This window comes from Pan troglodytes, chromosome 1, assembly GCF_028858775.2.
Source record: "Pan troglodytes isolate AG18354 chromosome 1, NHGRI_mPanTro3-v2.0_pri, whole genome shotgun sequence".
Classification (NCBI taxonomy): Eukaryota; Metazoa; Chordata; class Mammalia; order Primates; family Hominidae; genus Pan; species Pan troglodytes.
The window spans coordinates 182,674,103-182,686,351 of NC_072398.2; the positions used below are offsets into that span (position 1 = coordinate 182,674,103).

Genomic DNA, 12,249 nt, shown 5'->3' on the forward strand with positions numbered 1-12,249 from the left:
GAATATGTACAATTATTATGTATCGATTTAAAAATTAACTTTAAAAATTTACTGAATATCAGTAAGAACAGTTAGAGTCTGTGACATTATAACCTGGAGGTTCCATCCCCATCTGCCACTCCCCAGCTCCATGGCACAAAAGTTCTACTAGGGAAGTCATTGAAATACTGGCAGCTTTGCTCCCAGAAATAACTAACTATATGGAGCAGAGCATGGGAAATTCCATTAACAGAAACAATAATGGTTTGTTGGCAAACAAGCAAGGGAGGACTGAAGTTTTAATACTACTTGGCAAACGAGCAGAGGAGGCCTGAAGTTTTAATACTGGTTGGGGCAGACAGTAAAGATCCTGAGAGAAGATAGCCACAGTTGGCTGGCCTTGATAAAGTTCTACTTATTCCTGGTTGGGTAGAAGATTATGTTTATGCATAAGGCTGTACATATGCATGAGAGATATTGGTGAAGGCCCTAATGAGCCACTAATTTATGGCTGAATGTGAAGCCTTGTGAAGGCAGAAAGTAAAATCCAGGGCAGAATTATAAACTAGATAAACTTTGAATATATTACCAAAGCCACATACAGATCCATTGGCAAAATATGGAAGCCTTATAGGCTTACTGGCTCTGACTAGTCATTTGCTGGCCACTAAGCTATGCTAACTCCGGGGTAGCCCCTGAGAAGCCAAGACAAGTACCACATGTTCTCATTGTAAATAGGAGCTAAACAATGGGTACACATGGACATACAGAGAGGTATAATAAACACTGGAGATTCTAAAAGGTGGGAAGGTGTGGAGATTCTAAAAGGCGGGATGGGGTTGAAAAAATACCTGTTGGTTAGTGTTCACTATTGAACCATGAGTACACTAAAAGCTGAAAGCCCAGATTTGCCATTATGTAATATATCCATGTAAGAAAACTGCCCTTGCACCCTCTAAATCTATAAAAATAAAATAGCAACAATTAAAAAAATAAAGAAACAAGAGACACAAGGAATTGGACAGTGTGAAGAAACAGTTCACAATATCAGTCCAGGCAAATCATTGAACAAAGAATCGGAAAGAATCCAGAGTTTCTGCAATCTCAACTAGATCTAAAACTTTGTTTTCTACAAAAACTTTGAGACATGTAAAGAAGAAAGTATGACCCATATACATGAAAAATGAATTACTGGAAACTGGATGTTACTCAAGTAATCTTTGCCTAGATCAATATCCTAAAGCATTTTCCCAATATTTTCTTCAATAGTTTCATCCTTTCAGGTCTCACATTTAAGTATTTAATCCATTTTAGTTCGATGTTTGTATACGGTGAGATATAGGCATTATTTTTATTTTTTTGCCTATGAATATCCAGTTTTCCCAGTACCATTTATTGAAAAGACTGTCCTTTCCCCAATGTATGTGCTTGGTGCCTTTGTAAAAAATGAGTTTACTGTAAATGTGTGGATTTATTTCTTCATTCTCTATTCTGTTCCATTAGTCTATTCGTCTGTCATTATTCCAGTACTATGCTATTTTGGTTACTATAACGTCACAGTTTAATTTCAAGTCAGGTTATGTGATGCCTCCAACTTCGTTCTTTTTGCTCAGGATTGCTTTGGCTATTCTAGTTTTTTGTGTGTGTGTGTGTGTGGTTCCAAATAAATTTTAGGATTTTTTTGTTATTATTGCTGTGTAGAATGTCATTAGTGTTTTGATAGAGATTGCATTGACTAGATTGCTTTGGGTAGTATAGGCATTTTAACAATATTGATTCTTTCAATCCATGAACATGGAATATCTTTCCATTTTCTTATGTTCTCCAGTTTCTTTCATCAGTGTTTTATAGTTTTTGTCATAGCAGTCTTTCACTTTTCTGGTTTTTTTTTTTTTCTTTTAGTATTGGAAATGGGATTGCTTTCTTGATCTCTGTTGCAGATTGTTTACTGTTGGAATATAGAAATGTTGATTATTGCATGTTAATTTTTTATTTTGCAACCTTACTATAAATGTGTTTATTCATTTTAATTTTTTGGTGGAGTCTTTATGTTTTTCTACATATAACATCATGTTTTCTATGGAAGGGAATAATTTAACTTCTTCTTTTTCAGTTTGGATCCCCTTTATTTCTTTCATTTGCCTAATTGCTCTGGCTAGGACTTCCATTACTATGTTGAATATAAGTGGCGAAAGTGGGCATCTTTGTCCTGTTTCAGATCTTTTTCCCATTCAGTATAATATTAGCTGTGAGTTTGTTGTATATGGCCCTTATCATTTTGAGATATGTTCCTTCCATGCCCAGTTTATGGAGGGGTTTTATTATGAGTGGATGTTGAATTGTATTGAATGCTTTTTCAGCACCCATTGAAATGATTGTACTTTTTTTTTGTTTTAATTCTGTTGATATTATGTATCACATTTATTGATTTGCCCATGATGAACCATCCTTGCATCCCTGGAATGAATACCATTTGATCATGGTGAATGATCTTTTTCATGTGTTTTTGAATTCAATTTTCTAATATTCTGTTGAGGATTTTTGCGTCTGTTCATCAGGAATATTAGCCTGTAGTTTATTTTTGTTGTTGTTTTTGTCTGGTTTTGGTACCAGGGTAATGCTAGTCTTATAAAATGGGTTTTCTTATATCTTTAATTTTTTGTAATATTTTGAGTAGACTTCTTATTAGTTCTTCTTTAAATATTTGGTAAAATTCAGCAGTGAAGCCAGAGATCCAGGGCTTTTCTTTTATAGGAGACTTTTTATTACTGTTTCAATATTGTTATTCATTATTGGTCTGTTCAGGTTTTGTATTTGTTCATAGTATAATCTTGGTTTGTAGGTTGTGTGTATCTGGGAAGAAACTTTACAATCTCTAACAGGCCTGGAAGGTCTAATCTATAAAAAGTATTTCATTGACCTTGAAGAAGGTAAATTATTTATATAAGAAAATAAACTCAACATTTTATCCATAAAAAATGTAATTCCGGAATTTATGTTAGTAAAATTATAACACTGATAACATAAAAAGTGCTATTAATCCTTAAGAAAGAGTTACCTTTTCTTTTCTATCTTCATCACAGCTAGCCCAGTCTTAGTCTATTTCATTAGCTTCCTATGGGCTTCCTCTCACTTACATGCATGCTCTCTTGCATGCGCTCGCTCTCTCTCTCTCCCACCTTCTTTTTTCCTTAAGACCCTCAAAACTACAGTTGATCCTTTCACTTCAAACTCTTCTGCCTTGTTTCCATTTTCCACAAATGTTCACAGTTAGCCTAATTTTCTACTCCTTGAGGGCAATAGCAGCATGGCATAGTAGAAAGGGTCTTAGAGCACACACGTTGTCTTTTTCATTTTGCCACTTACTAGCTGAGCAGTCTTAGGCAAGTCACTTAACTTCACTGAGTCTTAATTTCTATATCTACCAACTTCTATGTGTTGTAAAATGTATTCATAAATAGATATAAAGTACCTGGTTTAGTGTCTCATATTTAATAACGTCTGTGTTTAAATTTTAAAACAATCCTGTAAAACTAAAGTTAAGGAAGTTGAGACTCTGGATAGTTAAATAAATTGCCCAAGGTCTCACAGCTTGTAAAGGACTGAGCTGGAATTCAGTTTCAGGTATGCCTGACTTTTAGCAACTATGCATTCTTTTTTTTTTTTTTTTTTTTTTTTTTTTTTTGAGACGGAGTTTTGCTCTTGTTGTCCAGGCTGGGGTGCAATGGTGTGATCTCAGCTCACTGCAACCTCTGCCTCCCGGTTTCAAGTGATTCTCCTGCCTCAGCCTCCCGAGTAGCTGGGATTATAGGCAAGCGCCACCATGCTCAGCTAATTTTGTATTTTTTAGTAGATATGGGGTTTCTCCATGTTGGTCTGGCTAGTCTCGAACTCCCGACCTCAGGTGATTTGCTCGTCTCAGCCTCCCAAAGTGCTGGGATTATAGGCGTGAGCCACTGTGCCTTGGGCTGTGCATTCTTATACTGGCCGTACCAGGCCAGTATAAGAACTGCTTTTATTATGTTCTGCTTTTATTATGCTGTACCTGTGTCTGTTCTCTGAATTCCTTTTTCACTCTAACACAAAATTTTCATTTTACTGTTTTATAACAGTTTTACACAGATACTTCTGCCTCCCCTTTTAAAATGTCCCTCTTTGAAAGCACAGGCCTTACTGTGTTTTATTTTTCACAGCACCAGCAGAGAATTAAATAGCCATAGAGTACTCAATAAATATTTGATTTACATAGTACTATCTCTAATTTTGTTTCATTATTGTTTTGAACCTTTTATATCCCTTTTTATAGCTCATGTCAGCAGCCACGTGGCACTTTCCATTTGGATGACGGTGAATACTGGTCCAACAGGGCAGCCTCTTATAAGGGAAAATCCCACCGACCCATCTTTGAGAACAGCATGGACAAGATGTACAGGAACTTATACAAAAAGGCCTGTAGTTCTGCTTCACATACACAGGAAAGCTTCTGAGACCATCCATGATAAACCTCATTAGTGTCCGTGTCAATTTCTCAATGAAAATGTTTGATGTGATCAATATCTGTATTCCTTTTTTTAAAAAAATGGGATTATAACTAAGTACAATAGTTATACTTGAATAAGTTCATTACTTCAAATGGTAAATTATCATAGGCAAGCCTTTTAAAATAATTATTACAGAAGAGTCTGCTGTGTTACAAACATTAGAGCTCTGTCACACAATCACAACTTCCAATATGTGACAAGGATATTCTGTTACATGTACACCTCATATTCCATCTGCAAATCCAAGAATAGTTCCTTTCTAGAAATGTTTTTTTTGCCTTACTCACCTTGCAATTTTCTTCTCATCTACTTAACTGGTTATCTTGCCTGTGTAAGATTTAATTAATATTAACTACCTTTTCTTGGTGATGAACAAAATGATATCCTATACAGAAATGAATTTCCTAAGGGTTTAAACCCTGTTTTCACTAACATTTTCTACTTTTTCCTTTTTCGGAACAGGCTATTATATTTCTTAGCTCATAGGCTTTCTTTTTAAAGACTATATGATCATTCACTCTTTCTCTGGAAGAACTGTCTAAGTTGCTTAAAATGCATAGCAGTTAGCTAGAAATATCAGTGCCATGGATGATCAAAAATTTGAATAACTAATTTTTAAAGATAAAATTCTTTGCATGATTTTTTTTCTAGGGCCATACCTTTTGGTGCAACCAGAATCAGAAAATGGCCTCTGTTAGTAAGCTTATAGAAACCTAAAAATAATAATGGAATTATATTGTAATTTGACTGCTTGGAATTTGTGTAAGTACCATATGGCCCAAGGCACTATTATAGTATCCTCACTTTAAAAAAAAAAAACACTTGGAACCACAATGCGAGTAAAATATTATAGCAGAACGCTTTGTGGTAGACACTGAAAATGTTGTTGATTGATGGATAGAATTAACTTCTCCTCCCCCACCCCAGCACACACCTGTGAAGCCAATGATACTATAAAGATATAAAGAAATCAGCTACTTTATATTTAATAGAGAGTGAGGGGAGGGAAAGGAGAGTGTAGGAATAAGTGAACTGGGCTTATAGTCTTGAAGAGTTGCCTAAAAGATAATATTTTCTCATTGACTCTGTTTTTGATTAATTTTACAGTTATGATTGAAAAAGAACAAAATGAACTTCCTTTAAAATGAAATTAAAATGTGAAACTTGCTGACTTATTTTTGTAGTAGAACTTGTTAACATCATGTTAAGGGTGCTTTAGTATCACAGTCTGTGATATATCAGAAAGGGCATTAGAGCTATCTCTATGAGCCAGGAGTCCTAGGCTTTAGTATCCCATGTCTGCCGTTTTCTAGCTGAGTCTATTTAATTCTCAGATCCTTTGTTTCCTCAGCTATCAAATGATAAGAATGTAGTAGACCCCAAACTATGTTCTGTGGACCAAGATCACTGTTTTAGGAGATAATCGTAGGAATGTAGATATAAGTATGTAATTGGCCATCTAAGTTTAGGAAAATCTGTTTGCTACACACATACACACACACACACACACACACACACACACACACACACACACACACACCTCTTAGAGAGTCATATGTAGGATTATAGAGGTAAAAAGAGATGATATTAATGCTGGAATAGCGCCTGTAAACTGGGGCTGTCTACAGCAAATTAGGATATATGGTCACCGTGCTCATTGTGAACAGTAGCTTGTTCGAGGCTTTAAGAAAATTCTGGTATAAATCTGTCTTACTCTGCATCTAGTAGACAGCCTGGCATGTAATTGATGTTCCTTAAATATTTATCGAATTAACCCAGAATTTTCTAAACTAAATTTAGCATGTACCACTATTTGTTATTCTTGCCACCACCCCCCATTCCCCTAGCTCCTCACACTACCTGCCAATGTCATCCTAAGGTACATGTGGATACCTAGGTTGTAGAAATGCTGGACTACACAATTGCTGAGTTACTCTCTGGCTGTAGATTATATGATGAGGTATTTTACAATCAGCTTTTGAAGGTCAACATTGAATAATTCTCTTTTAAAAAAATTATATCCTCAGTATTTTTCCATGGGAAAATAAATGAAAATTCTTTTAAGAGTTGCTGTTTGGTGAAAAGAACAAACATGACTTTCAAAGAAAATGTTTTACTATCACCAAAATCTCCCAAGTGAATAAGTACCACAGAAATTACTTATTGCACCTGTATCTGCCATTGGCTGTGAAAAAGGCTGCAAAAAGTAGGGCTGAAAGGGAAACTTTAGAAACTAATACTCTGAAAGATGTTTTCCTATGGATTAAATTTAGTGTCTTTCTGAAAGTTGGGGGCAAATTCCCAGATACTAATAGCATCTTTGCTAAGTGTCTGATTATCTTCTATCCCCTAGGAGGAAAAAGTGGTCCATGTTGCTGTAACTACTACTATGAGTGCTTATGCTGTATTGTTTTTAAAGAGTAAAACCTTTAAGTACTAATAGTTGTCTTTTCTCATTCACAGGAGCAGAAAGGTGCAGTTGTTTATTCTCTTAGCCTTTTTTTTTTCTGTATTTCCCACAAATCTAGAAATAATTATTGGAGTTAATATGAAAGATAAATAGGCTTTTCTTTTTACTTTTTAATTTTTTTCTTTAAATCATAAAAAACCTGGGGATTTAGAAAAATGTCAAAATCAACAAATAAAGATGAATCATTGGAATGAGACTCTTCCTTGGTTCTACTAGCTAGTTATATAACCTTATTTAAGTCATTTATGCTTCTTGGAGCTCAGTTTTCTCACCAACAAGGTGATAAAAGGGTTAATTTAGAATGATCCTTTGACATTTCATAATTGTACAATTAATATGTACGATCAGGAAGTCCTAGGCAGGCAGAGATGTTTTCTGATTTCCAAAGATTAAGCCCCTGATGAAAAATCTGGAACAAATAGAGAATTTTCATTATTGTGTTCATTTGCTAATAATAGCTTTATTGAGATATAATTCACTCTGAAAAAGTATACAATTAAGTGGTTTTTACTATTTTCACAGAGTTGTGCAACAATAACCACTCACTAATTACAGAATATTTTATAACTCCCAAAAGAAATCCTGTAACCATTAGGGATCACTTCCCACTACCTCCTCCCCACAACTCCTGGAAACCACTATATGCTTTTTGTCTCCATGCCTATTCTGGACATTTCATATAAATGGAACCATACAACATATGACCTATTGTATCTGGCTTCTTTCACTTAGCAAAATATTTTGAGAGTTCATGCATGTTGTAACACGTATGAATACTTCATTCCTTTTTATTACTAAATAATAATCCATCATATGAATATACCATATTTTGTTTATCCATTCAATTGATAGATATTTTGGTTGTTTCCACTTTTTAGGTATTCTGAAATGCTGCTCTGAACACTTGTATACAAGTTTTTTGTGTGGACATATGATTTTATTTCCCTTGAGTATACATCTAGGAGTTGACTTGCTGGGTCCTATGGAAACTATGTTCAACATTTTGAAGAACTACCAAATTGTTTTTCAAAGTGAACGTGCCATTTTACAAAGATCAACTGTGTTGATCTTTATCTTAGGATCTTAGGCAAGTTATACATTCAAGCCTCATCAATTTATTCATCACATATGTATTAAGAACTATGTTAGAAATAGAGGGTATATAAAAATGTATCTTTAAAAGTATGAAAACAAAAAGTGTATTTAAACATTTGCAGTCGTTTGGTAACTTCCATGGTATGAAAATGCAAGAATGGGGATAAAGGCCTTCTAGCTTGATGAAACAGAACATGCAGAGGCATGAAAATGGGAGGGAGCATGATTGATCAGGAAACTCCTCCAAGTGCTTTAGCTAGAAGTGGTGTGCAAGGTTGCAAATGCTATGGTAGAATATGACTAATGCAGTAAGAGAACTACAAAGAAGTCTAGAGCAGCATTAGAAGAGGTGACCATTGAGCTGAATATTGAAAGATTGAAAGGACTTTTGAGAATAGGAAAACAAGGTGGAATAAACTAAATATTGATCAGATTTTACAAGAGTGGAGGTGGAGTTTAAAATATCCAGAGTCAGTTAAGAATAAAGATCTAGAACTTGGGAGAACTCAAGAATACAAAACACATTTTGAAGTCAGATAAAAATAATGAAGTCAGATAAAAACAAATGAAAGCTCTGCTTTTTGTTTTTCTCCTAATTTATATGTGACCATAATAGGCACCCTGAGAGTGCTGGACCTCAAGTAATTTAATGTTTTGCTAATTAAGGAGGCTCTGGTGGTAGTGAGATAGTTTGAGGGCAGCCCTTTTAAAAATAAGATAGACAGCCGGATGCAGTGGCTCACGCCTGTAATCCCAGCACTTTGGGTGGCCGAGGTGGACGGATCATCTGAGGTCAGGTATTTGAGACCAGCCTGGCCAACATGGTGAAACCCTGCCTCTACTGAAAATACAAAAATCAGCCAGGCGTAGTGGCATGCACCTGTAGTCCCAGCTATTCAGGAGTATGAGGTAGGAAAACCACTTGAATTTGGGAGGTGGAGGCTGCAGTGAGCCAAGACTGTGCCACTGCACTTCAGCCTGGGTGACAGAGCTCAAAATAATAATAATTAAGAAAGAAATCCTCCTTCTAACTAGCTACAGTTTCAATGTACGAAATGAAGAGGTAAGTAAGAGAGAAAATCCAACATTTTGTTAAGTTAATGTGTTTATTATCACTGAATGATATACTTTGAGTTTAATTATATGGTTTCCTCAGATAATCAGTACTTGTGACTGTTCACCCATTCGCAAAATATTCCAGGCAATCTGCAAGACATTGAGTGATAACCCAGAGATAAACAGAAACACAGTTCTCAATCAAAGTTTGTGTGTGTATATGGGGGTTGGGGAGAGACTGGCATTTACTTGAGGGATAATAATTGAAATTAGTTGATATTCTTTCTAGCTGTCTTGGATAGCATAAGCCTTAGAAATTCCACTTACTAAGGTTTGTGAAGTAAGAAGGAAATAAGCTAACACAGAACAGATATCAGCTGATATACTGTTCTCTAAAAGTTAATAAAGTTACTTAACATTACTTAACAGTAACTTAGCATTACTCTCATTACCAAGGTATTTCTGCTTTTGAGGGGAAAAACATATAAGATATTCAAGAAGGAAGTATTACCAACAAGATGGTAGAGTAGGAGACCCTGGCCCTCAACCCCACAAAACAATCTGATAGACATCCAGGAATGGAAATAGCTGTGGGAGGGCTTTGGAGTCCAGATAAGAAGCTGCGGCAGCATAGTAGAGCAAAAAAGCAAAGCAAAACCAAACCAAAACAACAACAACAAAAACAAGAATAACCACACAGAATGGGTATGAAAAAGTCTCATTTTATCTTTATGCCATCCATCAGGCTGGCACAGCTCATTACCAAATGTTACCCTCAGGTGAAAATGAGAGCAGGGTGAGTGTCCAGCCTCTTCACAATTTGTGGGTACTGCCCAAAAGATCCACATTGGTTTTATCCCACTCAAATCCCGGGGAAGACTGGCATAGCTGAGATATCTGGAAGCAGCTAGGAATAAAGAAGGACAGAGGGCATTGTGTCAGCCACGTGGCAGGGGATACCATGGTTCATAGTGGCCTGGTCTTCAGATGACCCCAGCACCCTTCTCCACTGAAGACCTCCCAGCTGGCTTGGAATTCCCATGGGTTTCACCGCAGATGGCCTTCTGGCTTTCTCCTTCATGGACCCCAGCTGACTAGGCTATTTTTACCTCCAGTGGAGCTGCCCCAGCCAGCGCCTCTGTGGGCACCCAAACCCTGGGAATCAGTGCAGTCACTGCATGCATGCCTGCAGTTGGCACTGACCCACTAGCCCCAGTTTTAACCACCACATTCATCTGTGACCAATTCTCATGGGCATGTGCATGCACACAACTAGCCCTGGCTGTTAAATCACAGTGCATGCAAGCACTGCTTATTTGCACCACTGCGTGCATGCCCTTACCCAGCTCTCACCACTGCACATATGCCTGCTATTAGCTTTGGCTGTTGCAGCCACATACTCACTGGTGGTTTGCACTGCTGCACATATGCCTGCCTATGGCCACCTCTTGCCACCACATAAACACCTGCTGCTGGTCTTGGTTGTTAGTGCCACAGGCATACTTGCCACCAACCCTCCTGTTATGTGCACCCCTTGCTCTCCCCAGTCTTGACTGCCAACTTTGGCATTATCTATGCAGGTGCACTTGCTGCTATATCCAGTGGCACCACTAAGGACCCCAGCAGCCCTCATGGGCACCACAAAACCCCCACAACATTCACAGCTGAGGACAACATAGTTGCCAAATGTTGTGGACCCTGGCTACTTCAGCTCCTGTGCCACCACTCCTGTCCCTCCTTGACACAGAGCTGTGACAGGTTACAGCAGTTGGCATCTCACATGCCATTAGACTCAGTGTCACAGCATACTTCTGCTCCCCCTCTCAGTGAAGAACTTTTCTTACCAAAGGTGGTCTGGAAGAGGTAAGTGCTGCTTCAAATGCACTGACACCAATGCAAGGATAAAAGAAGCATGAAAATTCAGAAAACTATGACACCACCAAAGGAATACAAACTTATAGTAACTGACCCCAAAGAAATGGGTATTCATGAGTTAGCTGCCAAATAATTTAAAGTAATTGTCCTTTAGAAGCTTGGTGAGCTACAAGACAACACAGGTAAACGATATAACAAAATTAGGAAAGCAGGGACAAAATGACAACTTCAACAAAGAGATTTAAAAAAACCATAAACATAAAGAAGCAATGGGGGAAAATGGTGGCTAGGAGGCAGGACTAACTTGGAGCTCCCACTTCAACAGATAGAGCAGTGTGTGGAGACCCACAGCATGAACTCTTGCTCTTAGAACTACTGCAGGAACACCAGGAAAGCCTGGAGAATCCACAGACCCTTTGAAGGAAGTGGACTGCCACTGCAGGCTCCCTGGGACAGCCAAGGAACTGTGAGTCTGCTTGCTTTCTCAGCTGGGATGCTTGTAGCCTGGGGCAAGTTCTCAGCCCTGCTCACTGGCTGCCTGGAAATAAACTCCGTGCTACCAGGTGAGGGGGGCAGGTGGGCACAGAGGGAGTGAGACCAGCCTTTTCGTCTGCGGGCTGTGTGGGAGCTGGTTGAGGCCTGTGGCTGCCGACTTTCCCCCACTTCCTTGGTGACCTGTGTGATGCAGCAGAGATAGCCATAGTCCCCCTGGGAACATAACTTCATTGGCCTGGGAACTACACCCCCATCCCCCACAGCAGCTGCAGCAAGCCCAGCCCGAGGAGAGTCTGAACTCAGCCTAACCCTGCCCACACCTGATGATCTTTCTCTACCTGCCCTGGTAGCCAAAGACAAGGGACATAATCTCCTGGGAGCTCTATGGCCCTGCCTACCACCTGATCCTCCCCATACAACCCCAGCTGATATGCTTTTGAAAGTGCCACCACCTGGCTGGAGGCCAACACAAAACCAGTGAACTTAACAAAAATTAAATCGAGGACCCTCACAGGGTTTGAGAGACAGTTTGTTATAATTTCTGTTCTTTAACATTTGCTGAGGAGTGCTTTACTTCCAGCTATATGGTCAATTTTGCAGTGAGTGCGATGTGGTGCTGAGAAGAATGTATATTCTGTTGATTTGGGGTGGAGAGTTCTGTAGATGTCTATTAGGTCTGCTTGGTGCAGAGCTGAGTTCAATTCCTGGATATCCTTGTTAACTTTCTGTCTCGTTGAT

At 38.2% G+C, this 12,249-nt stretch overlaps 1 protein-coding gene across 10 annotated transcripts in view; it reads left to right on the forward strand.

Moving 5' to 3' along the window:
• Nucleotides 1–4,533, forward strand: part of SPATA6 (spermatogenesis associated 6) — a 171,980-nt gene extending 167,447 nt beyond the window's left edge. For all 10 annotated transcript variants that reach the window (XM_009456997.5, XM_054670639.2, XM_024354281.3 and 7 more), the window contains 1 exon segment: nucleotides 4,286–4,533. In XM_009456997.5, coding sequence (XP_009455272.1) covers nucleotides 4,286–4,466 — 181 coding nt within the window. In that variant the 3' untranslated portion in view covers nucleotides 4,467–4,533.
• The last annotated feature ends 7,716 nt before the right edge of the window (nucleotides 4,534–12,249 follow it).